This window comes from Balaenoptera borealis (assembly GCF_965194805.1).
Source record: "Balaenoptera borealis genome assembly, chromosome: 4".
Classification (NCBI taxonomy): Eukaryota; Metazoa; Chordata; class Mammalia; order Artiodactyla; family Balaenopteridae; genus Balaenoptera; species Balaenoptera borealis.
In genome coordinates, this window is record NC_138861.1 from 150,044,623 (window position 1) to 150,072,526 (window position 27,904).

Sequence of the window (27,904 nt, forward strand, 5' to 3'; positions counted from 1 at the left end):
CTCAGGCACGTGGCGGGCCCAGGCACAGGAGAAGGGAAGGGGGGCCAAGGCGGCCGGCACGCACGCCCCGTGCACACACACGCGCACACACACGCGTGCGCGCACACACACACGGCATCCGCTAGTACCAGGCCAGAAGGGGGGATGGAGGGAAGGACGCAGCGGGAGAGCCGGAGCAGAGCTGCACCGCAGGAAGCAGGTACGCCCTCGCGGGCCGCGCGGTCACATCTGGGAGCACGTGCGGGGAGCCAACAGAACTTTGTGGCTAGAGCCCCAGTGCCAGAAGATGGTGTTTGGGGACACCGGGACGGGGGTCAGGGCCAAACAGGAGCCATGGGAAAGCACCGACGCAGCTGCGGCGCTGGGCTGGGGGAGATTCGCTCAGTCTCAGTTGTACCTGTGAAGTCCCTGGCACTTGCTTTTGGTACAAAATGAAACTGCAGGTGAAAGGGAGCCTAGAAAGAAACTTTAACTCTGCCTGGGATGGCCTGCTTCTGGGTGGTCCCTGGTGGAGTCCAAAGTCCGACTCAGAGTGTGAGAGCCGTCCAGGCCTTCCCCTGGATTGCCACGTGGGGTCCCTGCCCTGTGCACCCCACCGTCCAGCAGTGGGAATAGAACCCAAGTCCCTGCCCTTACGAGCCCACGGTCTCCCACCTCTCCTGGCCTCGGCCCTCTGTCCCCCTATCTCCTCCAGGCCTTAGAGTTTGCTTCTCCCTTTTCTGGAATGCTCTTTTCCCAGATCTCTGCAGGGCTGCCCCTTCCCCGCATCAGGACACTGCGCCTGTCCCCTCCTCCGGGACCCCACTGAGCCCACCGTGGGCCCATCAGCCCCCAGGTTCTCCCCTCTGCGCAGCCCACTGGCACGGGGCAGCCAGCAGACCCTCGGCACACCAGCCCCAGTGGTGTGAAAGCGGGGAGAGCCTCAGAGCCACTTTGTTCAGCCAGAAGCTGGATCCCGAGGCCACCTCTCAATGCCAGTAGGAGAGACAGCTTTCCTGGGGGCGCCCACGTTGCGCCCTCAGGGACCGCTAAACACAGGGAGAGTGACTGTCCCACAGCAACGGATGAGACCCGGGACATCGCTGGATGCCCGCACTGACCATTGCTTCACAAATTATGCAGGTATCTGAACACCGTTTCAGAATAAAGACAAAGGATCTTTTCTTGTCCATGGAGAGAAAAGTAAAACATTAACTTCTGGCGTTAGAAAAAATTCTCGCATTCCTCAAGAAGCCTGTGCTTCGGGGGCAACACCTCTGGTGACCTGGCGGGGGGCCTGGTCTCCTCCCGAAGGGAGCAACGTATTCTGGTCTTCCTGGGCTCAGGGCCACGTGCTGCCGTCCGCAGAGTTAGGCTGAGTTCCCAGGACGTACTTTGGGTACAAACGCGGGTCCAGCCCAAGAGCGAGGGCTGGGGTTCCTCCAGTCCTTCCTTCTGGGTGGCGAGTCCTCCTGGGAGGGGGCTTCGCCGGGAGGCGGCAGCATAGCTGGCCGGGCGGGGTGGGCAGCTCTGTCCTAGTGCAGGCCCCCGCCTCCCCCGGGCTGTGGGGAGACGGGGATGAGCTTCTCTGGGCCGCTCCTCTGCCCGCCCAGCCCTGGTCTGCAGGCCAGGAGTTCCCTGAGGGTGATTCAGGGTCTTCAGAGCCATGTGCGAAGGCGGGGGTGGGTGAGGGGGCGTGGAGGGCAGCAGAGGCGGGAGCCCGTGGCCTGGGCGCCTCTGACCGGTCCCGAGGATGGAGGGGGCAAGCGTGGGACAGGCACATTCGGAAGGCGGGGCAGTCCTCCCACACCTCCACGGAGCGGTTCCCACCTCGAGTGCACGAGGGCGGGGGAGCAGATGCCCTGCCCTCAGGGAGCTGACCGCACAACGGGAAGGCCGCCCAGACAGAAAGGTAAACCCTGGAGCAGGTACGGGGTAAGGAGGAGAAAGTGGCCACGGGAAGAGCTGGGGAAGGCAGCAGAAACAGCCGTGCAGAGGCCTGCGGCAGGTGGGAAGAAGGGCACGCGCTGGAGCATGGGGGGTGGGGGAGGGAGGGGCGCCTGGCCAGGGAATGGAAGGGAGGCTGGGGGAGATGCAGGTGGCCCGGGCCCAGGGCTCTCTGACTGGCCCAGTGCAATGACAAGCCTGCAGGCTTTGAGCAGGACTCAATTGAATCCGATTTCTGTTCTACCACTCACTGTGCCACTCACAGGGATGGAGTGAGGCAGGTGACCCTGGGCTGGGGGCTGGGTGGGGGAGGGAGCAGGTATCAAGGGGCACCTCGGGTCTCAGCACTCGAGATGCCAAGACAGGACAGGAAGGGGGCTGGAGGAGCTGGTCCAGGCCACGTCAGGGGTTCTGTTCCTGGACAACGTTAACTAAGAACATGAGAGGGGTGTGTGGGCAAGATACGCGCCCAGGTCCGGAATTTTGATCTTTCCCTTGTGACTGGTTTTGCGTCTGTGTTTAGGAAAGGTCTCTAAGAGATTTGCTGAATGCTCATTTACAACCCATTTTCTCATTTTCCCCATATGTTCTAACTAATCCAGTTTGGGAGGTATTTTCACAGGTGAGTACCAAGTGAGAATTTAAAAGCATTTGTTTTGCAAATAGACACCAAGTTCCCTATCATCCTTTATTGAACCCACCCACACTTTCTCACTGATTTATGGATTTTAAGGATATATAGATAACACAATTGATTTCAGGATGGTCCATCATGTTTCACCAAACCGTACCAACAGTTTAGTGGTACCCACTGCTGTCGTGTTTAATGATGTGCTTTTTACCTAAGAGGACAGTTACATCGCCCATCCTCAGGGTCACCTGACAGCGTTCCGACTCCCAGGACATCCCTGCTCTGGGGATCAGGTTCTCCCAGGGCTGGCCTTGGCCCTTCCCCATAACCGGATCACCTTGCCCTTGAGGCCTGGCTAGCTCCCACCCTGGAGAGCCCTCATGACCCTCGGGTGCCAAGTGCCCTCTGGACTTCTGGAACTAAGCACAGGTGCTGTCTCTGGGGCTGCGGCGGTGGTCAGACGGACACCCACTTCAGCCACACCTGGCCACCTCCCAGGGACCACCTGCACCGCCCCAGGCCCAGGGAAGTCCCTGCCGCTGGCTTCGGGAAGCTGTCCTGGGGACTCCGGTGTAGGCCACCCCGCCCAGCATAAGGGCGGGTTTTCCCAGAAAAACCCTCCGGGGTTTGCGCCGCTGCCTCCCCCGACCTTGCGGCCGCCCGGACATTTAAACCACCGGTGCCCAGGAGCCCGCTCGGCGGCCGGCGGGTAGGTGCGGGATGGGTGCGGCCGGAGGGTGAGGATGAGGGGCCGGTTCAGCCCAGCAGTCAATGCCCAGTGGGTTCCAGGCAGGTGGGGCCTGGCAGGTTCAGGGCAGGTGCGTGTGCATGTGTAGGGCAAGTGGGGCCTTGGGGGTTCTCAGCAAGTGCGTGTGGTCATTCGGGCAGGAGGGGCCTGGTGTGTGCGGGCAGGTGCCTGTGCGGTTGCCGGGAAGGCGCGGCCAGCGGGGGCGGGGGAGCCTAGCGGCCGGGCGGGGCGGGCGGGCGCGGCTCGCAGCCGCCCGCGTGGTCCTGCGCGGCGCCCGCGCCTGGAAACAGGAGGCCGCCGCGCCGGAAGCCCCGCCCGCGCGCGCGCCCTGTCCCCGCCCGGTGGAGCGGCTGCTGGCGCGGCGCGGCGGCTCGGCACGGCGGCGCCCGGGCGCAGGCGAGCGGGCGGAGCAGCGGACGGCGCCCAGGCCGCCCCACGCGCCGGGCTCGCGGCGGAGCGCGCCGGACTCGTCGGGGCCCGCGGCCGCCCGCGCCTTTCAATGGGCAGCTCGCACTTGCTCAACAAGGGCCTGCCGCTCGGTAAGGCCGCGCGCGCGCATTTCCGGCCGCGGGGGCGGGGCGGGGCGGGGCCGCGGGGGCGGGCGGGGCGGGCGCGGGGCCCGGCTTTGTGTGCGAGTGCGCGTGCGCGCCGGCGCCCGCGCGCCGGCGCCCGTGGGCGGGGCTGGGGGGGCGGGACCGCGGGAGCGTCGTGCGCGTGCGCGTGCTGCTGCGTGCGCGTGCGCCGCCGCCCCGCCCGCCCGCGCAGGTGACACAAAGGGGCGCGGGGACCTCGGGACCCCCGCAGCCGGGACCTCGCACTCGGTGCGCAAGCCCCGCCGGCCCGTCCGTCCTGCGGGCCGGGCTGGCCGGGTCACCGTTGACGGGGCCCTGCAGCGAGGCCGGGCGCGCCGGTGACCCCACGTCCTTCGGGGCCGGACCTCGGACCGCTGCCGGGGGACGTGCGGGGCCGCAGCCTCGGACCCGAACCGGCCTGTCTGCGGGTCCGCGGCGCCGGGTCTTCCCGCAGGCGATCTTTACTCGTTTTTGAAATGACGTTTTTGAAATGAAATGACCGTTTTGAGATCTTTACTCGTTTTTGAAATGACCGAAGTGATGCGTCAGCTGGGAGGCGCGCCGTTCCCGCTCACCCGGCAGAGGTGGCGGCAGGGCGCCCGTCTCTCTCTCAGTCCGTTTCCACCTGAGTAACGGGACAGGTGTGACCCGCTTCTGTTTGTCCCCAGGCACCTTGTGCCCTTCCTGTTTTGAAAGGTGTCAGGAACAGGCATTCTCCGTGCCCCGGGTAGCTCTGGGGGCCCTGAGCCTGGGGCTGGGGGGCGCAGGCCGGGCGGGGGGCGCCACGGGTGGTGTTGGTTTGCCAGCCGCTGCCCTACGCCCCCGTCAGGCCACTTCCGTGTCACGCCCACCTGTCTTTCCACTCTTGCACAGCCCCAGCTTCTTCGGGCTTCCAGCCACCGGGCTGGGGCCTCCTCATGGTAGGGGCTCATCCTGTCGGCAGGGAAGGGGCCCCACCCGGGAGGGGCCCCACCCTCAGCTTCCAACGCCACCACCCTGCCCCTTGGGCCTGCAGATCGGGGCCCCAGGCTCCGAGGCCTGTGGAGGGAGGAGCTGCCATGGCACCTGAGCCGCGGGTTTGGACGGAGCTTCCTCTGGCTGGTGCCTGCCTGTCCCGGAAGGGTGCACCGGCCCTGGGCTTGCCGGGAGGACGGCCTTTAGCTGGCAGCCTCTTAAGCCGGGAACCTGGCCCGGGCAGCCCCTTTCTGGTGATGCTCTTCTTCGTGGTTGGTTAGGACAGGTTTGCTCTCGGGAAGTGGGATGGGGTAGGTTTTCTTCCAGGTGCTCTGAGATGAGTAGTCACGAGGGTAAGCCCCTCACCCAGCTTCCACTTCTCTGGGTGGCTGGAGAGTTGGCTTGCACAAAGGGGGTCCAGAGCTGGGACTGCCGGTCATATCCCATGCGGGCGTCCTCCACCTCTCCAGGACCCCCCCGCTTTTCAAGAGAAGCAACTTTATTTCTATAAAAACATACACAGGCAAATATTCAGGAGAAAGCCAGCTCCCAGCAGTGTGGACATCTGGGGTGCCCTGTGGGTCAGTGTAGCCTGTCTACTCTTGAATGGGGCAGCATTCCTCAGCCTCTGGGGGAGTGACCACAGCAGCCAAGAGCACAGAATTGTCCCTGGGGAAATCCCGGCTGAGCCCCTGACCAATGCATGGTTATGGGCCCCTTCTGTGTCATGTCTGTAAAGTGGGGATGGAGCGTGTGAAGAGGTGGGATCACATGAGTGAGCGTGTGCCAGGCGTTGGGGATGGAGGGACAGGGCTGAGGACAGGGACAGGGCCGGGGGCAGGGCTGAGGGACAGGGTCTCCACGCAGCAGCTGTGAAACATCACTCTGGAAGGTAGGAAGGTGACATTCCCTAAGTTACGGGTGGCATCACGATGAACCCGCCCCAACCTGCGTTCTTTCGACGTGGATCATGTTCTTGTTTCCGGGATTCTGAGTATCACGAAGGTAGCAGAACACATGCACACACGTGGGCGTAAGTGAAGATGGTGAGAGGTGAACACGCGTGGGGAAGTCTTGGTGACGCATCCTCACTTTTTGTCACAGTTTTTATCCAGCACGTGTGTGGGGCGTCTTTTGGTTTCCAAGGAGTTGAGAAGTTGAGGCTGACTCTGGCCGGTGGTCCTGCTGGAGCTTTTACGCGGCCACGTGTTGCCTGCCGGAGCGCCCTGGCCTTGGCTGCAGGGGCTCAGCGCCCACCCCAGCCACACTCGGCCTGGGGCAGCACGGCGGACCCCGGCCAGACGGCTGGGCTGCGGGGCAGTGGGGCGAGCTGGAGAAGGCTGGCTGCTGCTGGCTCTTCAGGAAGAGTGACGCGGGGGCAGGCGCGGGGCCGCCCTCGGGTCGTCAGAGTCCTGTCTCGGGAGGTGGCTTTCCGGAGGGCATGCCTGGTGGTCAAGCTGGAGGGCCGGTGCTGGCAGAGGGGCTGGCTTCACGCAGGAGGGTGGGGAGGTGGCAGGGGCAGCGGCCGCCAGTGGTGCCAAGGAGTTTCCTTTCCTGTTGCTGAGCGGCGCGCGTGACGGGCTCCGGCTGCGGTGACTGGGGCTCTGCGGCGTGCGGGCCAGAGGCCTGGTGGAGTGAGGAGAGCACACCCTCGCCGTGGGCCCGGGGAGGCTGGCCGTTGGACGGGCCGTGGGGCCAGAGACCCTGTCCGTGGCTGCTGCGTTTGGGGCCTGGGTTGGGGGGGGCAGTTACTGGGGCTGGAGAGGAGCAGAGACCCTTTTGGGGGCGAGTTCTGGGTGCGCTGAGCTTGAGATGCTCATCGGTGCTGCAGAAGGAGGTGGGAGCTGGCCCGGGACCCTGACCTGGTGCTCAGGGCGTGGTGTGGCCGAGGGCCGGGTTCTCGGGAAGCCCAGGCTTCCTGCAGGCCCTGGTACCAGGGATGCGCTGTGATCAGTCTGGGGGGCTCAGCGACTCGGGTGACCCCAGAGCGTGCCAGCTGCAGCCCCTGGACCCTCCGAGGGTAGCCCCACACTGGGGAGCCGTGGCCGAGGACGCGTCTTAGGTGCGTGGTGGGGGGTGGGGAGGGGAGGAGTGGCCGCCCGGCAGGAGGGCCGCACGGCCAGTGTGTGGAGCTGGGCAGGAGGGAGCGCAAAGACAGTGCCGGAGTGTCCACGTCCCCCCGTGCGGCTCCCCGTCGTTGGCATCTTCCCTTAGCGTGGAATGCAAGTCGCAGCCCAAGTCCCCTTTCGTCCTTTCCTGTCCCCTCTTGTTCCCTCCCGTTCCGCCGTCTCCTCTTGCTGCTGCGTGGCACGGCTCAAGGGAACCATCTACCGGTCCTAGGGTCTGGGTGGGGTGTTAGGACAGCCGTCTGCCGGGCCTTCATCGAGCGCCCTCCTGTTGGGCCCGAGCTGGGCGGCGGCTGGCAGGGACGTCCACTTCGGCCCCGCAGGTCTGGCCACCGCCCGCTCCCCGCGTTTGCCCGGGAGCCGGGGCAGCCCAGGGCCGCGGCGCTGCCAGCTCTTGGCACGGGCTTCCTCTCTCAGCAGCCGCGCTGGCCCCTGCGTTCCCCTCCCCCCTTTACTGAGCCGCTGGGATGCGGGCACGCACTGCCTCTCCCCATGGCGGGCACCTGGCGCCTCTGTGACGTGGGATAGAGCCGTCTGTGCGTCAGGCTGGTCGTCAGAAATCCCTCCCTCCCCACGTGCTGGCCGGGTGCCCCCGGAAGCCCGTCCTGGCAGAGCTCGTGTTCTGGCCGTAGGGCCCCAGTGGCACCACGTCCATCCCTGAGCAGAAACCAGGCGGGCGGGAGGGGAGCAGGGAAGCGGGGGTGGTGGGCGGAGGTGAGGCCCGGAGGAGAAGGGAGCCTGGGAGTGTCACGTGTTGGAAGTGCAGGGCTGTGGCCCCCGGCAGGCACACTCACCCCGCCAGCACTTCCGCGTGGTGAGCAGGTGCGGGGAGCGCGGGGCGTGCTGGAGAGGGGCCCGCGTGAGGACGGGACGGGCCCTCCTGCGCCCAGAGCCCCGGGTCTGGGGCTGACCAGGGAGGGCGTCTGGACACCCGGGAACCTGGGGCCAGCCTCACGCCACCGGGAGATGACCCGTCTGCTCCCTGGCTGTGCCATCGCTGAGGGGACAGAGGCTCCGCCCTGACAGGTGTCCTGGCTGCCAGCCACCCGCTCCCCAGGGCGGCCCCTCGCCACGGTCTCAGAGGCCACCAAGGGGCTGGGGCCGTCCCTGTCGTATCTGGTCCCCAGAGTTTCTTTGCAAGGAGCCGGCCCTGTGTCCCACCCTCCCAGATGGGGTCCAGTTTCTGGTAAGGGGGAGGGGCAGGGGTGTCTGGAATCTGGCCGGGGGGCTTCCGGCCAAGACCCCATCCCTGCCATGCCCCCGACCACGAACCGAGCCCCTGGCTCACCTGGTGGGGGAGGGGTGCACACCCTTGTGGCTCCCAAGAGACAGGCGGGTGAGTAGAGGGCAGGAGCCTCTGAGACTCGTCCAGTCAGCACAGGGTGGGGGGGCCAGGCTGGCGGCACTGCACCCACCGGGCGCGTGGGACATGGCCTGCGTGCCACCCCCAGGGTCCACGCCTGCTGGCCACGGGCCTTGCTCTCTCCACCCATCCTTCACTCTTTAAACACGGGGCTGTTCCCCCGGAGGGCAGAAGGCCTCCTGTAGGTTCCTGTGCAGGGTGTTTGGGGTAGCGGTGGCTGTAGGAGGTGGCTTGGTGGCCCTGAGGTCCCTGGGGCTACCTGCTGGCCTGCTTTGGGCTTGACCATGACCTTCCCCTCCCCTGGCCTGACCTTGTCAACCCTTCAGCGCACCCCCTGCTGCCCTGTGCGTCCAGGGGCTCTCCCATCGGTGTCTTGAGTAGTGAAGTCACTTACGGGGCTTCTGTTTGGTTTATTTCTAGAAACAAGGTGCAGCTTAGCGTTTTCACCCGTGAGCGTCCCCAGCACGAGCCCAGAAGCTTCTTGCGACTGTGGTCTTGCTGTTATTTCAAGCACAATTGGACGGTTGAATCCCTGTGTCTCGGCCACTGCTGGACGCTGCCGTCCTGCGCACAGGGCACTGGGGCCGGGGAGGGGAGAGCCAGACTCACCCTGTCTGTCTGCAGTGCCCAGCAGAGGTCGCCTCCCGTCTGCACGTTGGGCCTGAGACCTGCCCAGGGCCCTCCGTCTGTCCAGGCTGGCCTCCGAGGCCCGAGGCCCGCCAGCCGCTCCTCTGGGCGGGCGCCCACCACCCCCATGGGCTAGCGGGGATGCACCTGGCTCCTTTTAGGCTGCTCAGCATTGGCAAAGCAAAGCTTCCTTTTGAGACCATTTTCACAAAAGGATTGGTGGGCGGTGGACACGGGAGAGCCCAGGGGTCCAGGTTGTTTCACCAGGGCTGGGAAGACGCAGTACTGGGCCGCACTTGAGGCGCGTGAGCCCCGGGCCTTCGGGGGACAGGGAACCGTCTTGGCCGTCGGCATGTAGCGGGCATGTAGGGACGCTGCTGACGGATGGGACCGCGAGTGAGCCAGGGAAGGCCCGGCTGGGCGCTGCCCTGCTTCCCGGTGCAGCTGGCCCTGGTTCCTCCAGGGTTTAGGGAGGGGACTGAAGAAAGCCTCGTGACCAGACGGCCGGCTGTTACTCGTCCGGGGTCTCCCTCACCTGCACACACTGATCTCCTCACATGTGGTTCCCGGGGACCCTCGGGTAGGAGGGCAGGGCACCCGGGTCGGCCTGACTCGGCCGTGCGGAGGTGACTACTGGGGTGCTTTGCCCGGTGCTGCCGCTGCAGTTTGGAATGAGTTTGGGGCCAACTTTGGAAGAGACGATGGCATCAGTGGGACCTGGGTTGCAGGTGTTTGAGGTCCTGGAGCTCGCTCTCCTGCCTCTGCCCAGTCGGGGCCACGGCGGGGGGGCCCACTCGCGGTCGGCAGCACCCACCCCGGCTGCGGTGTGGTCGGTCAGCGGGAGCGAGGCTGGGGCCCCAGAGCCAGCGAGACCCCGAGCGAGGCCAGCGTCCTTGCCGCCCGGCCCGGGCACCCCACCCCCGTTGCTGTCCCCGAGCCCCTCTTGTGAGGATCAGGGTAGGAGGGTGAGGCTGGCCTCCAGGTCGGCCTGGAGTGAGACGGGGGCCTAAGGACCGGCACTGAGGCTCCCTGAGGTTCTGGGGGTGTCGTCCTGTCCTGGGGCCGCCCCCGGGGCGTGTCTGGGGTGTGGGGTGACACCTGCTGCCTACGGCTCGTTGAGTACGTTTTTCACCGGAGAAAGTTAGATCAAAGGAGCGTCCGCGGTTTGCAGCGTGGAAGCGTTCCGATTCCTCGTGCTTGGTGATTCCGGAGAGGAGCGTGGCTGCATGGGCGGGGGGGGGGCCCGGCGCGAGTTGCGGGAGCTCTGGTAGCGCGGCCCCTCGGGCACGGAGCCCCTTCGCGGCGGGGCTGCTGTCCACGCTGCGTGGCCCGGGAGGCGGAGCTGGTGCGGCGGGACGGGGACCTGGGCCGGGGCGTCATGCCCCTACCTGTGGGACCGTGGGGGGCCTCGGCGCACGTGGCCGCGTGGGGCTGAGGGGGCCGAGGCCGCCTGGGAGCCGGCAGTGAGGTCAGTTCGGGTGCTGGACACCCACCGGTGGCAGGCACTGAGGGCCGCGGACGGCCCGTGGCTGCAGGCTGCCCCCTGGCCCTGCCGCCCGTGTCCTGGGGTCGTGGGCTGTGCCTGGCTGGCTGGAGCTTTTCAGGAGCGGCTGGCCAGTCCCCGCAGTTGAGCCGGATCAGGGAGGGCTCGGGTGCGCCCGAGGTTTGGGTCATGACCGGGTCGTCCTGCCCCCCGGGAAGGGCTGGGCAGCTCTCTGGGGAGGGACTGCACCTGAATCTAGCCCCGGCCCCGGGACACCGCCCGCGGGGCCCGCAGCTGGGATGCAGGAAGCGTCCAGGTCGGGGTCTGTGTCCCAGGGCCCTTTCCCCCAGCGGCCTGTCGGAAGTCCAGTCTCCTTGCCCCGTCGTGGACTCAGGAAGCGACGGGCCCCATGAGATAGGAGCTTGCGGAACTGGCCACAGCCCGCTCCCTGGGCTGTCCTGTCGCCAGGCCTCCCAGCTGGTGCACTTGGTGGCATCCGGGCGGGGTCCCGGGCACGTGGCGGCGACCTTCGGGGTGAGCCTCTTGCCTCTGCGTCCGAGCCGTGGCCCCGCCGGTCACTCCCACGCAGGGCCGGGCCTGATTCCAGGTAGGTCCCGGCCCGGCAGCCACGGGCCTGGGGTCAAGGTGCAGGGAAGCCCCTCCTCCACGGACCTGAGGTTCGTGAGTCTAGTTGACCCTCAGTGGTGTTTAACGTGTCTCTTGTGTTTAATTTTTAGTCAGACTTTGACCCGGCGTGGGCTTCAGTGGTCGCCGTGGACGGGAGCCTAGGAGCTTTGGTTCGAGACAATTAAAGACGTGGGATGAGGATCCAGTGACAGGACGCAGTTCCGCAGGGGTTCTGAAGATAGACGCTTTGAACAGTCGGATTCATGGTCGTGGAAGCCGAGCCCATATTAAGAGATGTCAGGTTGGTCGGGGCTCGGGAGAGTGAGGCTGCCCGAGGCCGGTGTCCCCGCGGCCGCGGAGAAGGAGCTGCCTCCGGGCTCCCTGCGCGTGGCGGGGTTAGGACAGGGACGTCCCCAGCGGGCGCGTCGCCCGGGCCCCACATTTGCCGTGGGGTTTGCTTCTGTCGAGGGTCTCGAGGGAGGGGTGCCCGGCCAGGCCGCGGGTCGGCGCGGGGTTTCTCTGGATGTTCCCGTGGACTCGCGGTGGGGCGCCCTCCCGGTCGCGGTGTCCTCCGTGGGGGGTGCCCGTCCTCTCTGACCGCTGGGCGCTCCAGACAAGGCTCTGCAGGCACCTTTCAGCTAAGACACCTTCGCAGACCCGGAGGGCTCGGTTTCTTGCGGTCGCGTGGATCGATGTTGGGCAGAGTTCAGGCTGAGTGAGGCCGGGAGCGGGTGTTTGTCACACGCTGAAATGAGTAATGTCTTTAAGTGACACGGCGCTGTTCTCCCAGTGGAGCTGGAGAGACCAGGGCACCGTCTGCACAGGGCTCCTGCCGTCGCACCACAGACAGAGGGGGCCCGGACGCTCTGCTCATGATGCGGGGGGAGGTGACCAGAGTGGCCCTAGCCTTTGGACCCCAGGCCAGGAGCCCTCCCGGCGGTCCTGGCGCCTTTGCCGCCGGTCCTGACGGCCGTGCGCTCTCGGGAGTGGTGGGCACTGGCGGGCCGCTCCCGGTTCTCGTCCTGCGCCCCGCGCGCCGGCTGCCACGTCCCAGGGCAAGCCTGGCGGGGCCGTGGTGAGGGGGTGGGCCGATGCAGCCACCGCTGTCTCGCGTGTCACCTGTGAAGCCCTCCCGTCTCCACCTGGGCCTCGTGTGGAAGGAGCGAGTTTTTAATAATTCTTTGCTGTCTCGTTTTGGGAAGGTGAGGGGTTCTGGCCTTTTTCTGGTGTTTTAACCCTCTTCTACCTTTGCGCTGTTTCCTGCTCCTCAAACCTACAAGCAGAGGCGAGGCTGGTGCCGGGTGGGTCCCTGTCGGGTTTTTGGGTGGCAACACCACAGCGTCGAGTGGAAGAGAAACATCGGGTGCGTCCCCGAGCCCGTCGTTCCAACCCGCGTGTCTGGCCGCCAGCTGGAGCGCGGGGCTGCCTGGGGCTCTGCACCCCTGAGGTCCTGATCCGGGGGTGGGGGGGGGTAGTCACCACCGTCGGTGTCCACTCAGGCGGCAGTGAGCCGTGGCAAACACCAGTGCGTTTTCCTTCCTGATTTTTAACGTATTTTTGACAAAGATCCTGGTGGCTGGACACGTAGAGTTGGAAGCCCTTGGGGTGGGCTGAGGTTTCCGCGGGGGCCGTGCTGCCGCGGGAAGCTGAGCGTCCGGCCCTGTCGTTGCAGGCGTCCGACCTCCGATCATGAACGGGCCCCTGCACCCCCGGCCCCTGGTGGCACTGCTGGACGGCCGGGACTGCACGGTGGAGATGCCCATCCTGAAGGACGTGGCCACAGTGGCCTTCTGTGACGCACAGTCCACACAGGAGATCCACGAGAAGGTACCACGGGCGGGGCGGGGAGGCGGGGAGCCGTGGCCTCGCCAGCGCTGAGGCAGGCGTCCCAGGGTTCCTGCCGGAGTGGGCAGGTGCGGAGCTGCCTTTACCACCTGGCCGGCCGGGAGGCGGGGGTGGGACGTCTCCATTACAACCAGTTCTTTCCCAGAAAGTGGCATTTGGGGATGTGGCTGCAGTGGACGGTGCTGGGGGCGGGCAGCCTGCATCTCCGTCACCGGATGACTCAGGCCACGGCGGTCGCCAGGACACCCCGAGCCTGTGCCACGCGGTTTGCAGCTCTCGGGCGCCCTGGGACCGGAAGTATGTTCATCTGGTTTCTGTCTGTAGTCACAGCCAACCGGGTGCTTCAGAACCACCTTTCCCCTGAGTCAGCTGAGGAAGCTGGGCCAAGGTTTATAAAACCTAGGTGCTTCGGAGAGCCAACAGGGTCAGGAGAGGCGCAGATGCCACAGGGGTGCACAGGTCGTGCCCGCCGGGCTGGGGCATCGGCTGTGCTGGAAGAGGCGGCTGAGAGGCCGGGGCAGCTTTGGCAGCCTCGTGGGCCGGTGAGGTTGGAGCCCTGCTGGACCCTGGCTCTGGGCTGGACCCTTGGAGAAAGGACGAGCTGGAACCAGATGCACCCTCACCTGTCCACCAACCGGCCCAGCAACGTCCACATCAAGCCTTGAACTTGGATTATAGGCAACCCTGTGCCCTATGCTCAGGTGGCTGGCAGAAACAAGGGAGAACAGTACACTTACGGGAAGAGACCGTAGGCCTGGGCCCCAAGTTGTTTCTGCAGATCACCTCCTAGCACAATGTTCATCGCACAGTCGAAGATAACAAGATAGTAGGAGAAGAAAGAACTGAGCGAAAACCAGCAGAGACAAAGGACTAGAGGGGCCCACGGGGCCGGGGGCGGGTGTCTGCTGCTACAACCACCACGTGAAAACCAAGCCTGAGCACTTCAGAAGGAGCCGAGCGCAGAAGACGTGACGACGGCAGGCTTCGGGGGAGTTTTTAGAAGATCTAGGAGCTGAAACAGAGCAAAGCTGAAAGTGAGAACTCACTGGGCAGACTCGCCAGCCACTCGGGTCAGTGGCAGGATGGAGGCTTGGGGTGAGGGGGCCACGGTGGGGAGCCAGTCTCCGACAGAAATCTCAGGGAACGAGGGGAGGGGATGGGCCACGAGCGAAATTTGATGAGAAAAAGGCTGACGATGGTCCAGAGCCAAGGGAAGGCAGCAATAAGCGGGTGAGAAAAGTGCGGCAGCGTGCACGCCCGGGCGGCCCCTCCGGGAACTGGGGCCGGCGGTTTCCCACAGCCGAGCAGGCTCGGGCCACCTGCCTGGCCGTCGCAGCGCTGGTATTTCTCCCAGAGAAGCAAAACACGCGTCCACACAGAAACCTGCCCACGAGCCCCCCAGCAGCTTTGTTCCTCGTGGCCGGAGCCAGAGGGAACCAGGTGGCCTTCAGCCAGGGCACGGGTACCGAGGAGCCCCACTGGGCAAGAGAAGGAAGGATGAGCCACGAGCATCGGCGTCGGCCGGGCCAGAGCAGCCAGCTCGTGAGGGTCACGTGCATTGTCACTCTGGCCAGCCACCATGACGGGGACAGCGAAGGAGACGGAGGTGCCGGGTTCAGGTGCTGCTAACATGGGGGTGTTTCTTTGTGGTGACGGCAGTCCTGCATTCTGTGTCCTGTTGTGAGGCGGCTACTCGAACAGACTCACAGTAAAGTTACACCGAACAGCACACACGAGCAAGGACAAGACGGCCAAGGGGACTTGGGTGCACAGATGGACCTCACCGGGCACGAGCTCATTGCCCACCACAGCGGCCGGGCCAGGGGACACGGGATCCCTCTCGTTGGCAACTTCTTGTGAATCTTAAACTGTTTCCAACTAAAATGATACTTTTTAAAAAACCAGTAGTGGAATGAAAAAGAGACATACCGAGAGAAATTTTTAAAAATTATAAGCAGTACTAAAACAAGTTTTGCCAGTAAATTTGAAAACTAAGACAAAACGTGTTTTTTTCCAGAACTGTAACTTACCAAAACTATTTCAACAAGTTAATATAAAACCCAGGGCTTCCCTGGTGGCGCAGTGGTTGAGAGTCTGCCTGCCAATGCAGGGGACACGGGTTCGAGCCCTGGTCTGGGAAGATCCCACATGCCGCGGAGCGACTAGGCCCGTGAGCCACAACTACTGAGCCTGCGCGTCTGGAGCCTGTGCTCCGCAACGGGAGAGGCCGCGATAGTGAGAGGCCCGCGCACCGCGATGAAGAGTGGCCCCCGCTCGCCGCAACTGGAGAAAGCCCTCGCACAGAAACGCAGGCCCAACACAGCCATAAATAAATAAATAAATAAATAAAATTTTTTTAAAAAAACCAAAAACCCAAATAAACAAGTTGACAGACCCCTGGGGAGGGGGATAGGGCCCTCAGAGCCCCACCCGACGGGCAGGCGGCGTTTCCCCCCCCCCCCGAGCCCTATGCCTCCTGACACCCACGGGAAGCCACAGGCAAGGCCTTGCCTGCCAGAGGAGAACAGGTAGAAAAAGTGTCCTGGGGACAGAATTTTATGCTCCTGACAGAAGAGACGTTCGGACTATGTAATTGGTGTCCTTAGAGCTGAGGTAGCGCCTGACTGTACACCGAGCAGGACGCGGCGAGAAAGGAATCACAGGAGAACCAGAGGGCGCCCCTGGAGACTGGACGGGAGTGGAAGGTTTAAACTTGAATAGGAAGCTCAGAAGATGCAGTCAAGGGAAGCCCAGAGGAAAGACGGAAGCGACGAGGAACGAGGAGAGATTCGCAAACTCCCCAGGGGTGCCATGCCCAGCTGGCCAGTGCAGCCGCTCTCAGGAGCCTCATGTTTCCCATCCTGGACAAGCACTTCCTTCCTCCCTCTTTGCTGCCAGGGGTGGCCAAATGACTAAGTCCAGCCAGGGAGAGGACAGCAGCCTTTGTGTGCAGAGCCACCTTCCCTCTTTCTGCTGGCTGGAAACCAGATGTGATGGCTGGAGCCTGGGCAGCCACCCAGACCACAGAAGGAAGCCATGTGGAGCCAGGGGAGCCTGGGAATGGCGGGGCAGCAAGTCAGGAGCCCAGGACCCCGATGGCTCTGGAGCTGACATGGGGTCCATGGACCACGTGGCTGCAGGCTTTGGCCTAGAAGGGAAATATCAGCCTGTCTTACGTGTCACATCTGATCAGGGGTTTCTGCCTCCTCACAGCTGGTTGGACGTCCGTCCGACGTTATTTGAGCGTTAAGGAGGAGAGACTGACGTTTTCGCCACCACACAAGGAAAACAACCAAAGCTGGACGGCGGCTCCCGCGCTCCTGCCGCAGACCCAGGACGAGCGTCGGGGGCCCGGGAGGCCCTGCCGTTCAGGATCCAGAGTTCACCAGCGCCGGGGCAGGGGACAAGAGCCAGAGTGGCCCCAGCTGGGCGCATCAAAGCTCCTGAGAGGAGGGGTTTTACCAGGCTCGCTCACGCGCCCACACGCGGGGCCGGCGCAGGCATTTCTCCCCCCTGCCGCTCTCTCTGAAGCTCCTCAGACAAAGTCAGGTGCCCGTGAGGTGGGGGCAGCCGTGGAAAAGGAAGACCTGGGGTCCCGTTGAGGGGCTGGGCCAGGGTGGGAGAGACGCGGGACGCGCCTGGGGTTCCAAGGGCACCAGCAGGGGCCTTTGGAGTGAAACGCCCAGTCCCAGGAGGGATGCGCCGAGGCCGGGTAAGACATGAAATAAAATCCGGGGAAAACGCAGTAACAGGCACTGTAGCCAGTGGTGGGGTGGCTCCCGGTCGGTGGGACCTGAGGACCCTGGAGGCGGAAATGACTGGTCAGCCCACGAGCCCTGGGGACGCTGGCCGGTGCCCTCGTGCACACCCGCCGTCACCAAGAGTGAGAGGGGCGTCTGCAGGGAGCGTGTTCGCCCCTGGTCAGGACAGAACCAAACGTGGGCAGTTCTGCAGAAAGCACGGCGTGGAAAGGAGGGGTCATCTGAGTACAAGGCAATCAAAACAATCTCCCTGCAAGAGAAATCACACAAAACAGGAAAGTAGGGGGGCGAAGGAGACGTGCCCGCAGTGTGTGTTAACAGTCGGGGGGTGAACAGCTGAAATACTCAGACTTCTCAACCAACAGGAAAAGGACAAATCCCAGTAGACAGTGGGCGAGCGAGGGGGTGTGTGGACAAAATAGCGACCGCGGAGCAGGTGACACTGCCCCCCCCCCAGGGACTCACAGACACCCAGGGGCAGCCGGGCCGTCAGCTCGCAGGGCTGGGTGGGGCTCCGGCAGGCCTGTGAGAATCTGGTCTGCGGTCTTCAGCCCGCTGTCCCTCCGCCTGGGCCATCTGTCATCGGGAAATCCCACAGAAGACGCCCATCTGGAAAGATAAGAAGTCACTGAGGGTGTGTGTGTGTGTGTGTGTGTGTGTGAGATGCTGGGAGGGGACACTCGGGGCGAGGAGGTGCCCTGACCGGGGGCCTGCCTCTGGTGTGGTGCCCAGTGAGTACCCCTCAGGCCCTCTGCTCTGAGCGCCTGGCCAGGTGGGCCGCGTTGCCCCCGTGGACCTGAGGACACCAGGTCAGCGACTAGCTGGGTACCCGGCAGGTAGAGGCTGGCAGGAGTGGACGCTGGGAGGTCGGCGCCATACCCGGGGTGTCACGGCCACTGTGCAACCAGGGAAGGGGTCATGAGGAGCCAGCAGGAGCATGGACCTGGAGTCTGGACAGGGCAGTGTGGTGCCCCTGCAGTGGTCTCATCCTGTAGCCGGTACAGGGTGGGCGCTGCTCTGAGAGGAGCCCGGGCTCCCCTCTGAGGACACTTCGCCTGGTACCCTGGGATTCGAGAGATGCTCAGTAGAAAAAGGGCCCGGCGTGGAAAAAGTAATTTACCCAGAAACGCACCTGGTGACTGAGCCACACCCAGAAATGCAAATGAAAGCTACAGTAACGGTTCCAGCCTGCGTGCGCCACACGGAGCATTTGGCAGTTGGGAATGCCTGGTGCTGGGCGGTCGGTGCTGACGGGCAGTGGCAGCAGGCCTGGAGCCTGCAGGGGGTTTGCAGGGATCCGCTCCCTTCTCACCTCAAGGAAACAAGCAAACACGTGGGTTTTTGCTGCAGCACAGCTGGCGCTGGAAGCCACACAGTCTCTCCAGATTTAGAAACGTTCAGACCATCGTGGGCCATCCCTGCTTAGAAGTGCAGCCCGGGACACTTAAGGACCACAGCTGGGTGCGATGCTCAGGAAAAAAGCTGCCCCTGCGCATGCGCCTGAGCCACGAGGACCACCTGCCCCGTCCCGCCCGCCCACAGCCCATCCGCACGCCCGTTGTAGCCGAGGGCCCCGCAGGCGTCCAGCCCATCCACCTGCCTCTGCGTCCGGGGCTGCGCCTCCCAATGCTGGCAGGGACGTGTCCATCTCTCTGGTTCTAGCACCCAGCCGTGCCGGACACCGTGGGCACCGACAGATCTCTGTCTACGTGCAGCCTGCCCCCCAGCTCCTGCCCGCCTGCCCCCGGGGGCCCTCCTCACCAGCTCTTGTCCGCACAGCACAGGGCGGCCAGAGGGGCCTCCCCTCTCCCCTGCACCTCCCCGTGGCCTTCGCCATGTCCACTGCCCTGTCTCTTCCTGCCCACCCTCCCCATGTGCTCTCGGTTAATCCCCTCTGCTGTCGCTCTGCTGTCACACGCCGGGCCTCACCCCGTCCACACCGGGTCCCGTTGAGTCATGGCACCGGAAGTCAGCGCCTGCGTCTCTGGCCCTCCCAGGAGGCCGGGGAAGCTGTCAGGACTCGGGCATGATGCAGCCGGCCCATTCACGCGCCCGCTGGCAGCTCCCGCTCCCGGAGCTGAGATTCCTAGATCTTCCGAGCTGGGGCCAGAGCAGGGCTGGCAGCACCCCGTCCCTTCCTTGCAGGATCAGGAACCCAGGACCCCTCTGCCCTGCTGCCCAGCTGTCCTTGCCTTGGTCCTTTCTGTGAGGTCCCCTGTGGCCGTGTCCTCCAGGCCGCCTCAGGCAGCAGGAGGGGAAGGGAGGCCAGGCCAGCCTCAGAGGAAACTGCGTTCCGGGTGGCCGTGTGTCCGGCTGGGACCAGGGCTCAGTCATCGTAGAAGGGGCGAGCCCGGGGCCGTTAGCGGTCTCCCCGAGGCTGCAGTCCCCTGCCCTGCGCCCCACGCTCAGAGCCCACTCCACTCTGCTTACGCCATCAGCCACGGGCCAGCTGCTTCCTCAGCTCGCATGCGGCCCCTTGTGGTCCAGCAGCCTCTGTCGCCCCGGGGCACCCAGGGTCAGCCCTGGAAGCTCGGTCCAGAGAGGGCCGCAGACACATCACCACAGGTTCCCAGTGGACTCTGTTTCACTGAATTTGAGACGTCATTGATTATGACGTCCCGTTAGGGAGGAATAAACCTCGTCCCCAAGTATGGCAGGTTTTGAATTACATGATGTGTTGGAACGGGGTGGGCCCGCTCCGCAGCCCCTGCCCTTGGGCCCAGAGATGGCAGATCACACGTCCCTGGCCTTGGCCAGACTGCGTCCCGGTGCGGACCCGGCTCTCGGTCCTGGGCTGTGGCCCCGCCCTCCTCGACCCGCGCTCCCCGCCCCCACCCCCACCCCCACCCCCCAGGAGCGAGGTGCGTCGCACGTGGGTGGGCCCGGCGCTGGCAGAGCTCATGGACTTAAGCTGGCGGGTGGGGGGCGGGGCTCTGCGTGGGGCACGATGGTGGGTGGACCTCGCCCACGGGGAGGTCTGTGCGCTTGGCACCAACCTGCCCGCGTGGGCCTCACCTGGAACAGACTCGCCGAGACACGCGGGCCGCCCCCAGGTGTCCTGGAGTCCCGCACTTGGGGACGACGGCCCCGGCCACGCTCCGAAGGGTGCAGAGACAGAGCCGGCGGGCCCCTCCTGGGGGCTGCAGCTGGCGAGGCCCACCTCAGGCGCAAGCGCGCCCGGAGCGCGTGCCCCACCTTGACGCGCCCTTGACAGCCCTCCCAGTGGCGGGGCGGGGGGAGGCGGCCCCCCGGGTCTGCGGTGCCGTGGACGGTGCGCAGGGGCAGCGGCTGCCCCCTGCCTCTCCCTGGGGGAGTGACCCTCCAACCCGGGGCCGTGCAGGCTGACCTGGAGGCCTGGCCTTGTGCGCAGTGGCGGTGGGGGTCGGCACGTCAGCCCCCTCCCCGTCTGAAAGGGGTGCCCTGCTCACTGCAGCACGTTCACTGCCCCCGGGGACTTATCCGCCGCTCCGAGCGCGTTGCGGCCTTGCGGCTGCTCCTGTTCTGCGAGCGGTCTGTCAAGGTGGCCGCTGGCTTCTCACCCTATCGGCAGGGTCTGGAGGTTTCAGGTGTGCCGGGTCCTCCCCGCGCCCGGCGTTTCCCGTCTATCGTAGCGTCTGGTGCCCAAGGAGAAGGCAGCCCCCGCGCACCCCCCTGCGTCAGGCAGGCAGAGCGCTGTCCCCCGTGTCAAGCGGGGCAGGGACCCGCGGTGTGCTTCACGAGTTTGCTGATCCGTCACACTCGGGTCACTGCAGACCGCTCACACGGGGATTGGGCAGCTTCCGCCCCGAGAGGACCCGCCATGCGCACCGGAGAGAAGGCTGCTCGGGTGGGACCCTGCCGGAGCCCTGGGACTCGCCTAGCGGGGGCCGCACTTGGGGGCAGTGCCCGCGTGGCTTCTCCCGCAGCGGCAGCGGCTCACGTGCCTCCTTCACTGCAGGTGCTGAACGAGGCCGTTGGGGCGCTGATGTATCACACCATCACGCTGACCAGGGAGGACCTGGAGAAGTTCAAGGCCCTTCGGATAATCGTCCGGATCGGCAGCGGCTTTGACAACATCGACATCAAGTCAGCTGGGGACTTAGGTAGGACGGTCTTGGATTCTTCTCTCTGCAACTTTGTGCACTGCTCCCTTGGCGCGATCTCATCACATTTTGTCCGTTGGTTTTACCGGGAAGAGGAGAGTCCCGCTGCAGCTGCCTGCCTGTCCGGGGGTGGCCTGGGGGCCGGCAGCGTGTGGGCCCCACGCCAGCTCCCCTCAGGCAGGCGCAGGGTGGCAGCAGCGGCCCTCAGAAAGCCTGGCCATTGTGGGCGGCGTGTCCGCCGCCCTGCCGCACTGCCTCCTGGGGACCGTGGGGGAGGGACGTCAGCCCGGGGGGGCGGCCAGCACATCCGTGTCGGGGTTTGCGCAGCCCTGTGCACGAGCCTTGGTTTGTGTGGTGACGTAGGACACGTGGGAGTGTGTACACACAGGTGTGTGGCTCACACTCACGGAAACAGACCTCAGCGTGCTCCTCCAGGTACAGTCTTCCGCCTCTTGTGACGTTCTGGTCTAGTCTCTCCTTATCCTTTGTTTGTGTTGGTCACGGCTTAAGGGCAGGTGAGGACACACCCGGCCACGGCCCCTGGTCACCGACGGCGGCCTCAGACCTGCAGCGTGAAAACGGCCCCCGCTGTCGGCTGCCACGCGTCCCAGGGTTCATTCTGCTCTGCCAGCCCAGCTCTCTCACCCCGCTATCACCTGTCCCCAGGAAGGCACCGCAGTGTCAGGCTGCGGTCTGGGCAATTTTCGAGCCAGGACGTCCTCCGGGCCTCGTCCCTGTTCGCGGGGCGGGTCCTCATTGCCTCGCGATTACACGGGCTGGGGCTCCGTCCTTCGTCCAGGGACAGTCTGGGGCGTGCCGTGCGGTCATCCCTGCCAGACCTGCGCACGGCCTGGTCCTGTCCGGCGGCAGCCTTGCTCCCGAGTCTGACGGGGCCTCCAGCTCTGTTCTCGCTCAGCCTCCCCTGCATGACCTCCTGATCCCGTCTTAGGTTTTGTCTCAAGCCGAGCTGGTGAGGGGGTGGGGAGGGCAGGGCCTGGGGAGGTGTGGCCTGGCCAAGATCCCTTTCCAGAAGGTCCAGTGGCAGGTGGTCCAGGAGGGGCAGAAGCAGGTGTGGGCATCCGCCCAGGCGGCCTCTCTTCCTGTCCCCCACCCTGTCTGCCCACGGGACCCATGGGTGGCTTTCCCACGCGGCACGGGGCAGGTGACCTGCATTTGTCTCCTAGCATCCTGGGGCAGGGACGTGTCCGCCGGCCTGTCCCAGGTGAGACCAGGACCGTTCTAGTGACTGCCCCACATGTCTCGTGTCCTCAGGCATCGCCGTCTGCAACGTGCCGGCCGCGTCCGTGGAGGAGACCGCCGACTCCACCATGTGCCACATCCTCAACCTGTACCGCAGGACCACGTGGCTGCACCAGGCGCTACGGGAAGGCACGCGGGTCCAGAGTGTTGAGCAGATCCGAGAGGTGGCTTCTGGAGCCGCCAGGATCCGCGGGGAGACCTTGGGCATCATCGGACTAGGTGCGATGGCTTTTGCCCCCGTGCACAGGCTCTGTGGACCCTGAGGCTGGGGCTGCGCTGTGCTGCTGGCAGGTGCCCCCACCTGGCATGGCTGCCCAGCCAGGGGGCAGCGCAGGGTTGAGGGGCCTTTGCCCCAGAGACTGCGCTGGCCCTTATCTGCCCCGGGAGCACCTAGTGGGGCCCGCGCACGCACACAGGTGTTAAACAGGTGCTCCTGGGGTCACACGTGCTCGTGTGGTCACGCACACTCACGCGTGCTCACTCTGCCGTTCCCCTACCCCGCAGCTGAGCGCACAAGGCCTTCGGGTGATGGCCGGGCAGGCTGCCCTGGGCCGTGCTCTGGGTGGACGGAGGCCGCCCACGCCACTCGCCCGCTCGCTCGCACGCCCTGCAGGCCGGTGTCCCGGGCCAGCCCTGGGCCCCTGGCACTCAGACAGCCAACCAGGGAACGGAGACGTGGGGCGGCAGGCAGGGTCCGGGGGGCAGAGGTGCCGGGGTGGTGCGGGCCTTAGGGGTTGGGGAAGCAGGGGAGGGCAGTGTGGTGGGAGGGGCCTGCGCTGGTCCACCTGGGCCACCCAGCATGGGCGGGACCGTAGCTCCCTGCGGCCCCATCAGCTGTCTCACCAAGGTTCTCTACGGCAAAGGCACCGCCTCATGCAGCTGTGGGGGAATTGCAGGGCAGAGACGCGCCTGCATTAGTGCAGGGGGTCAGGGTCGTGGGCGTCCGTGGGACACAGGGGTGTCCCTCCCCAACACGACTCGCTGTCCTGCTGGCTGTGCACACGCAGACGCCAGGGCTGGCCAGAGCCCCGTAGCCCTGTGAGCGCCCTGCTCCCGGCACCTAGGCCCCCAGCGCCCTCAGCCAGTCCGGGGGCAGGGATGGCCTGGCCCATGCGGCGTGATGAAGGACGGGAGGAAGGAGCAAGGCCGGGGGGCCGGTGGGGAGGAGGAGCTGGGTGTGCCTGGCCAAGTGGACTTGGGGCGGCCACCTCTAGGCGGTGTTGGTCAACACACTCAGTGGGGTGGGGACGCCCCGGAGGCTGCATCTCAGCCAGCGCCCGGCGGCCCCGGGGACCACGGCCCTTGGTCATCTGCTCCGGCCCTCCCCGCGCCCCTCGGGACTCCGAGAGCCTCTGTTCTGGTTCCCCACTGCCCAAAAGCAGAGTGGTCCCCCGAAACCTTCTGTGGCCCAAGTGGTGTAAAGGGGAGAAGCAGCGACCTTTGGATCCACGTCGCTCGTGGAGGCCAAGGTCACAGCACCTCCACACTGAGACACGGTGTGCGGTTCCCGGGGGCAGAAGGGGCTCTGTAATGGCACCTGCCAGACACACTGAATGCAATTTCGCTTTTGCCTTTTTTCATAAAAGTGAAAATCCTCTTCGGGTTTCTTTTGGTTCCTGGAACTGGGGACTGACGGCGTAGGTGAAGTGGCTTAAAGCGAGGCCAGCCGAGCGGGGGCTCCCGTGCCAGCGTCGCCCAGCGGGCAGTGTGAGTGACTGCTCCGGGGCGCTGGCACTGTGGCTGGTCGGCAGGACCGCTGGGTGCCTGTCCTCCCCGGGCCCTCTGCGCTGGCGTCTCACCAGCCTCCACGGCGTCCCGTGGCCCCGAGCGCAGGGCCCTGGCGTGCCTTCCCCCCACCAGCTCCTGGCCTGCGCTGCTCCCCTGCTTTGTCTTCTCGGGAGCCGAGGACAGAGGGCTTCAGCCTCCGGGGCACCTGGGCCTGTCCTGACACCGCAGCCCCTGCCTCGCCCCCCGTGCATCCGCGGAGCCCCCGTCGGCACTCCCCAGCTCCCCGAGCCCCGTCCCTTCTCTGCAAAGCCCCGTCCTGTGCACGTCCTGCCGCTCGGCCTCTGGGAGCAGACGTCTCAGGGTCACCCCGGGCAGACGGGGAACCGAGGCAGGGCGGCCGGAGAGGTGCCGTGGTGACACCTTGTCGCCCCCCAGGTCGCGTGGGGCAGGCGGTGGCGCTGCGGGCCAAGGCCTTTGGCTTCAACGTGCTGTTCTACGACCCCTACCTGGCGGATGGCACGGAGCGGGCGCTGGGGCTGCAGCGGGTCAGCACCCTGCAGGACCTGCTCTTCCACAGCGACTGCGTGACCCTGCACTGCGGCCTCAACGAGCACAACCACCACCTCATCAACGACTTCACCGTCAAACAGGTGTGCGGCCCGCCGGCACCTCCCTCGGGACAGCGGCCAGGGGCCCCGGGGGGCGGCGGGGTCTGGGCGGCGGGGCCCAAACCGCCGCCTGCCCGCCACTCCTGCCGGTCACCGGCCACCACGCGGGCCCTCCCGCGGGGCCTTTTCTTCCCCGAACCGCGGCTTCGGGCCTTTCAAGTGCCCGTGTGTGCAGAGGCCTGTGTCGCAAGCGTGCACAGTGTATATACGTGGGGGTGGGTCAGTTCCGACGACAGTGCCCCCCCCACGTGTGTGTGTGTATACGTGGCCTTGTACACACGTGTGTATACCTGTATTTAAGTGTGGGGTGGCCGTTTACATTGATGTGTGCACGTAGGTGTGCGCGCACATGTGCACGTGTGGTTACATACACGTGTGTGTGCATGTGGGCTTGTACGCACACGTGTGTGTACACGTATTTAAGTGGGGTGGCCGTTTGCATTGATGTGTGCACATAGGTGTGTGTGCACACATGCACGTGTGGTTACGTACATGTCCGTGTGTGCACGTGTACGTGAGGGTGGGCGTGCGTGTACATTCTGTGTGCCCACCTGGGGCCTCAACTGCTGTCTGCCCCGGGCTCCTGAAGCCCCGTAGAGAGTGAGGCCGGGCACCTTGGTTCTCACCCAGTGGGTCTGGGCCTCTGGGGGACAGGGCGTGGCCGGGGGCGCTGATCAGAGCTGTGTGGTCCCCGAGGACTCAGTGAGGCCCGGACAGGCACGAGCCCCAAGCTGATGGACAGCCACCTGAGCCCCACGACGGGGTGGGCTTAGTTGGGGTGAAGTGGGGGTCACAAGGAGTCCCTCACCTGGGAGCGGGGGCAGCCGCTTCCCTGAACCGGCGGGGGGGTGTCTTCAGGCCGCACTGTCCCGTGTCTTCCCAGATGAGACAAGGGGCCTTCCTGGTGAACACGGCCCGGGGCGGCCTTGTGGACGAGAAGGCACTGGCCCAGGCCCTGAAGGAGGGGCGGATCCGCGGTGCGGCCCTGGACGTGCACGAGTCGGAGCCATTCAGGTGCCTCCCGGTGGTGCCCTGGGGTCCCCGAGACGGCGCTCGCCCAGCTTAGGCCCCACGCTAGCCTGCGTCTGACCCGGTGGCCACGGCGCCGCGAGGGAGTGGGGCCCCAATGCCCACGCACGGTCTCCAGGCCCCGGCCTCAGGCAACTGAGGGTCCGAGGACAAGGGAGCCTGAGATCCCCCGTTGGGCAGACCTTCCTCCCTGGCCAAATCTCAGCGCGAGGGGAGGCCACCGCCGTGGGCCAGGACGACCCAGTCCCCTGCGCCTGGTGGGAAGGGCTCAGACCAGGCGCCCTGCTGAGTGCCCGGGGGCACGAGGCGGCTGGCCCCCATGTGGCCACGTCAGAGGCCTCATGGCCGAAATGCCCGTCTGGGGCAGCAGGACGGCTCCAGGTGGGTCTTCACCCTTCCGGGACAGAACGGTGTCCGGAGGGCCTGGGGTCTAGAGCTCACAGCCGCTTGCCGGGGGGGCGGGCCGCGTTCCCCCCCCAGTGAAGGCCCCTCCCCACTGGAGTCAGGAGCCCGTGGGCAGGTTTGTCTTTCAGGGGGAGCCACCAAGTCTGACGGAGGGTGGGGTGTGGCTCCGGGCAGGGGCGGGGCCTCTGACCTCCTGTGTGCCGTGTAGCTTTAGCCAGGGCCCGCTGAAGGACGCGCCCAACCTGATCTGCACCCCACACGCGGCCTGGTACAGCGAGCAGGCCTCCATTGAGATGCGTGAGGAGGCGGCCCGGGAGATCCGGAGAGCCATCACAGGTGGGCCGGGCGGGGGCCCTGAGGCCACGGGCATCTTCTGCTGGGGTGGGTAGGGAGACGGACCCACCCAGGGCCTGGCGCGGCAGACCCCAAACACAAGAGGAGGCCGAGCGCGGCCCAGGCCCTCGTGTCAACCTTTGTGACGCTCGCTTGCTATTCTGCTTGGGGTGCCAGCTCATGGGGTTTTTCCCCCACCTTTTAAAGAGTCATTTATACGTGTAAGCCTTCCGGGCTGGGCCCTGTCAGCTTCTCTCTGAAATCCCCGGGCCGAGCAGATGGGGTTGGGGGCACTGCTGAGCCGAGATCAGTTGCTCGGGGCTGGGGGTCCCCGAGCCTTGAGGGCGACACTGCCCAGACAGGACCCCGCTGTGCCTAAGGGGAGCGAGTCTGGAGACTGCCCACGTCCCCAGTGGAGCCCCTGCCTCTGGGGTCCCTTTGGTGGCAGCCGCCTAACGCAGGCACCATCCCTCCCGTCTCCCCGGCCTCCCCCAGGCCGGATCCCCGACAGTCTGAAGAACTGCGTGAACAAAGACCACCTGGCAGCTGCCACCCACTGGGCCAGTGTGGACCCGGCCGTGGTGCACCCCGAGCTCAACGGGGCCGCCTACAGGTGAGCGGGGGCTCTCGGCCTGGACGTGTGCTCACGCGGCCCCTGTGGACACGGGCGGTTGGGGCTTACGCGCCCGAGCAGGGGCGACCTTCAGGGCCTGGTGGACATGAGACCGTCTGGGTGGCGGCCACACAGGGAGTGGGACGGCGTCCCTCAGCAGGCGGCCTTCAGGAGCAGCCTGGGGTCCCGCCCCGCTGGCCTCACCTGCCTCCTTCCTCTCCCAGCAGGTACCCCCCAGGCGTCGTGGGCGTGGCCCCCAGCGGCATCCCCGCCGCCGTCGAAGGCATCGTCCCCAGCGCCATGTCCCTGTCCCACGGCCTGCCCCCCGTGTCCCACCCACCCCACGCGCCTTCTCCTGGCCAAACCGTCAAGCCCGAGGCGGATAGAGACCATGCGAGTGACCAGTTGTAGCCCGGGCGGAGCTCCGCAGTCTGGGCACCGGCCAAGCCCTCGGACAGGCGTGTGCAGGGGCGGCGCCGCAGGTGGCCACGGCCTCCGGGACAGTCCGGGCGCCAGGGGTGAGAGGTGGCACCCTCTGCCTGCGTCAGCTGTAGTTGTCCCGTCCCGAGGGCCGGCCGCTGCCGTGTCCTTTGCGTCCTCGTTCAGCAGCGGAAGTCAGTAGTTCTATCATGAATGTCCCCGTCTGTGTACAGTCTTTAGAACATCACAAAGGATTTGTTTGCTTAGCTGTCGGCAGGAGAAGCCCGAGGCAGGGCTCAGCGGGTCTGCTTCAGACGTTTTCCCTTTTGTGTGTGGATCGCATCCCGAACCAAGCAGTTGGCAAACTTCTCAGGACAGTGAATCCTCCCCGTTTTCTTTTTACGCCACACGGTGCATTGTTTTTTCTACCTGCTTGTCTTATTTTTAGAATAATTTAGAAAAACAAAACAAAGGCTGTCTTTCCTAACTTTGGCATGAACCCCCCTGTTCCAAACGAAGACGGCGTCGCTAGCGGAGCAGAGAGGAGCGCGTGGGCCTCCGTCCCGGGCGGCGGGGCCGCGGCGCCTGGCCGCGCGGTGCCGTCCTGCTGATGTGGTAGGCTAGCAATATTTTGGTTAAAATCATGTTTGTGACCGTAACCATTTGTATGAATTATTTTAAAGAAATAAAAGTCCCAGAAAGA

At 65.4% G+C, this 27,904-nt stretch overlaps 1 protein-coding gene across 5 annotated transcripts; it reads left to right on the forward strand.

Annotated features, from left to right (window-relative positions):
• The first annotated feature begins 3,622 nt into the window (after positions 1 to 3,622).
• On the forward strand, positions 3,623 to 27,904 carry CTBP1 (C-terminal binding protein 1). Of its 5 annotated transcripts, none has more exons than XM_082391489.1 (10): positions 3,625 to 3,844; positions 11,168 to 11,358; positions 12,730 to 12,884; positions 20,601 to 20,745; positions 22,018 to 22,224; positions 24,169 to 24,383; positions 25,285 to 25,415; positions 26,044 to 26,171; positions 26,664 to 26,781; positions 27,006 to 27,904. In XM_082391489.1, the coding sequence occupies exons 2-10, from the start codon at positions 11,352 to 11,354 to the stop codon at positions 27,190 to 27,192; spliced, it is 1,293 nt and encodes a 430-aa protein (XP_082247615.1). In that variant the 5' UTR covers positions 3,625 to 3,844; positions 11,168 to 11,351; the 3' UTR covers positions 27,193 to 27,904. The 5 variants fall into 5 exon arrangements, with proteins under 5 accessions (XP_082247617.1, XP_082247613.1, XP_082247614.1 ...); XM_082391490.1 differs by having other exon boundaries at positions 11,172 to 11,358; XM_082391487.1 differs by lacking the exon at positions 11,168 to 11,358 and having other exon boundaries at positions 3,624 to 3,844.

What these genes read in the sequence shown, in the direction of transcription:
- CTBP1 (XM_082391487.1), top strand. Translation starts at nt 3,805, where the DNA reads ATGGGCAGCTCGCACTTGCTCAACAAGGGCCTGCCGCTCG. An exon ending in ACGACTTCACCGTCAAACAG is followed by an intron (nt 24,384 to 25,284) that starts GTGTGCGGCCCG and finishes GTGTCTTCCCAG; the next exon opens with ATGAGACAAGGGGCCTTCCT. An exon ending in CTCAACGGGGCCGCCTACAG is followed by an intron (nt 26,782 to 27,005) that starts GTGAGCGGGGGC and finishes TTCCTCTCCCAG; the next exon opens with CAGGTACCCCCCAGGCGTCG.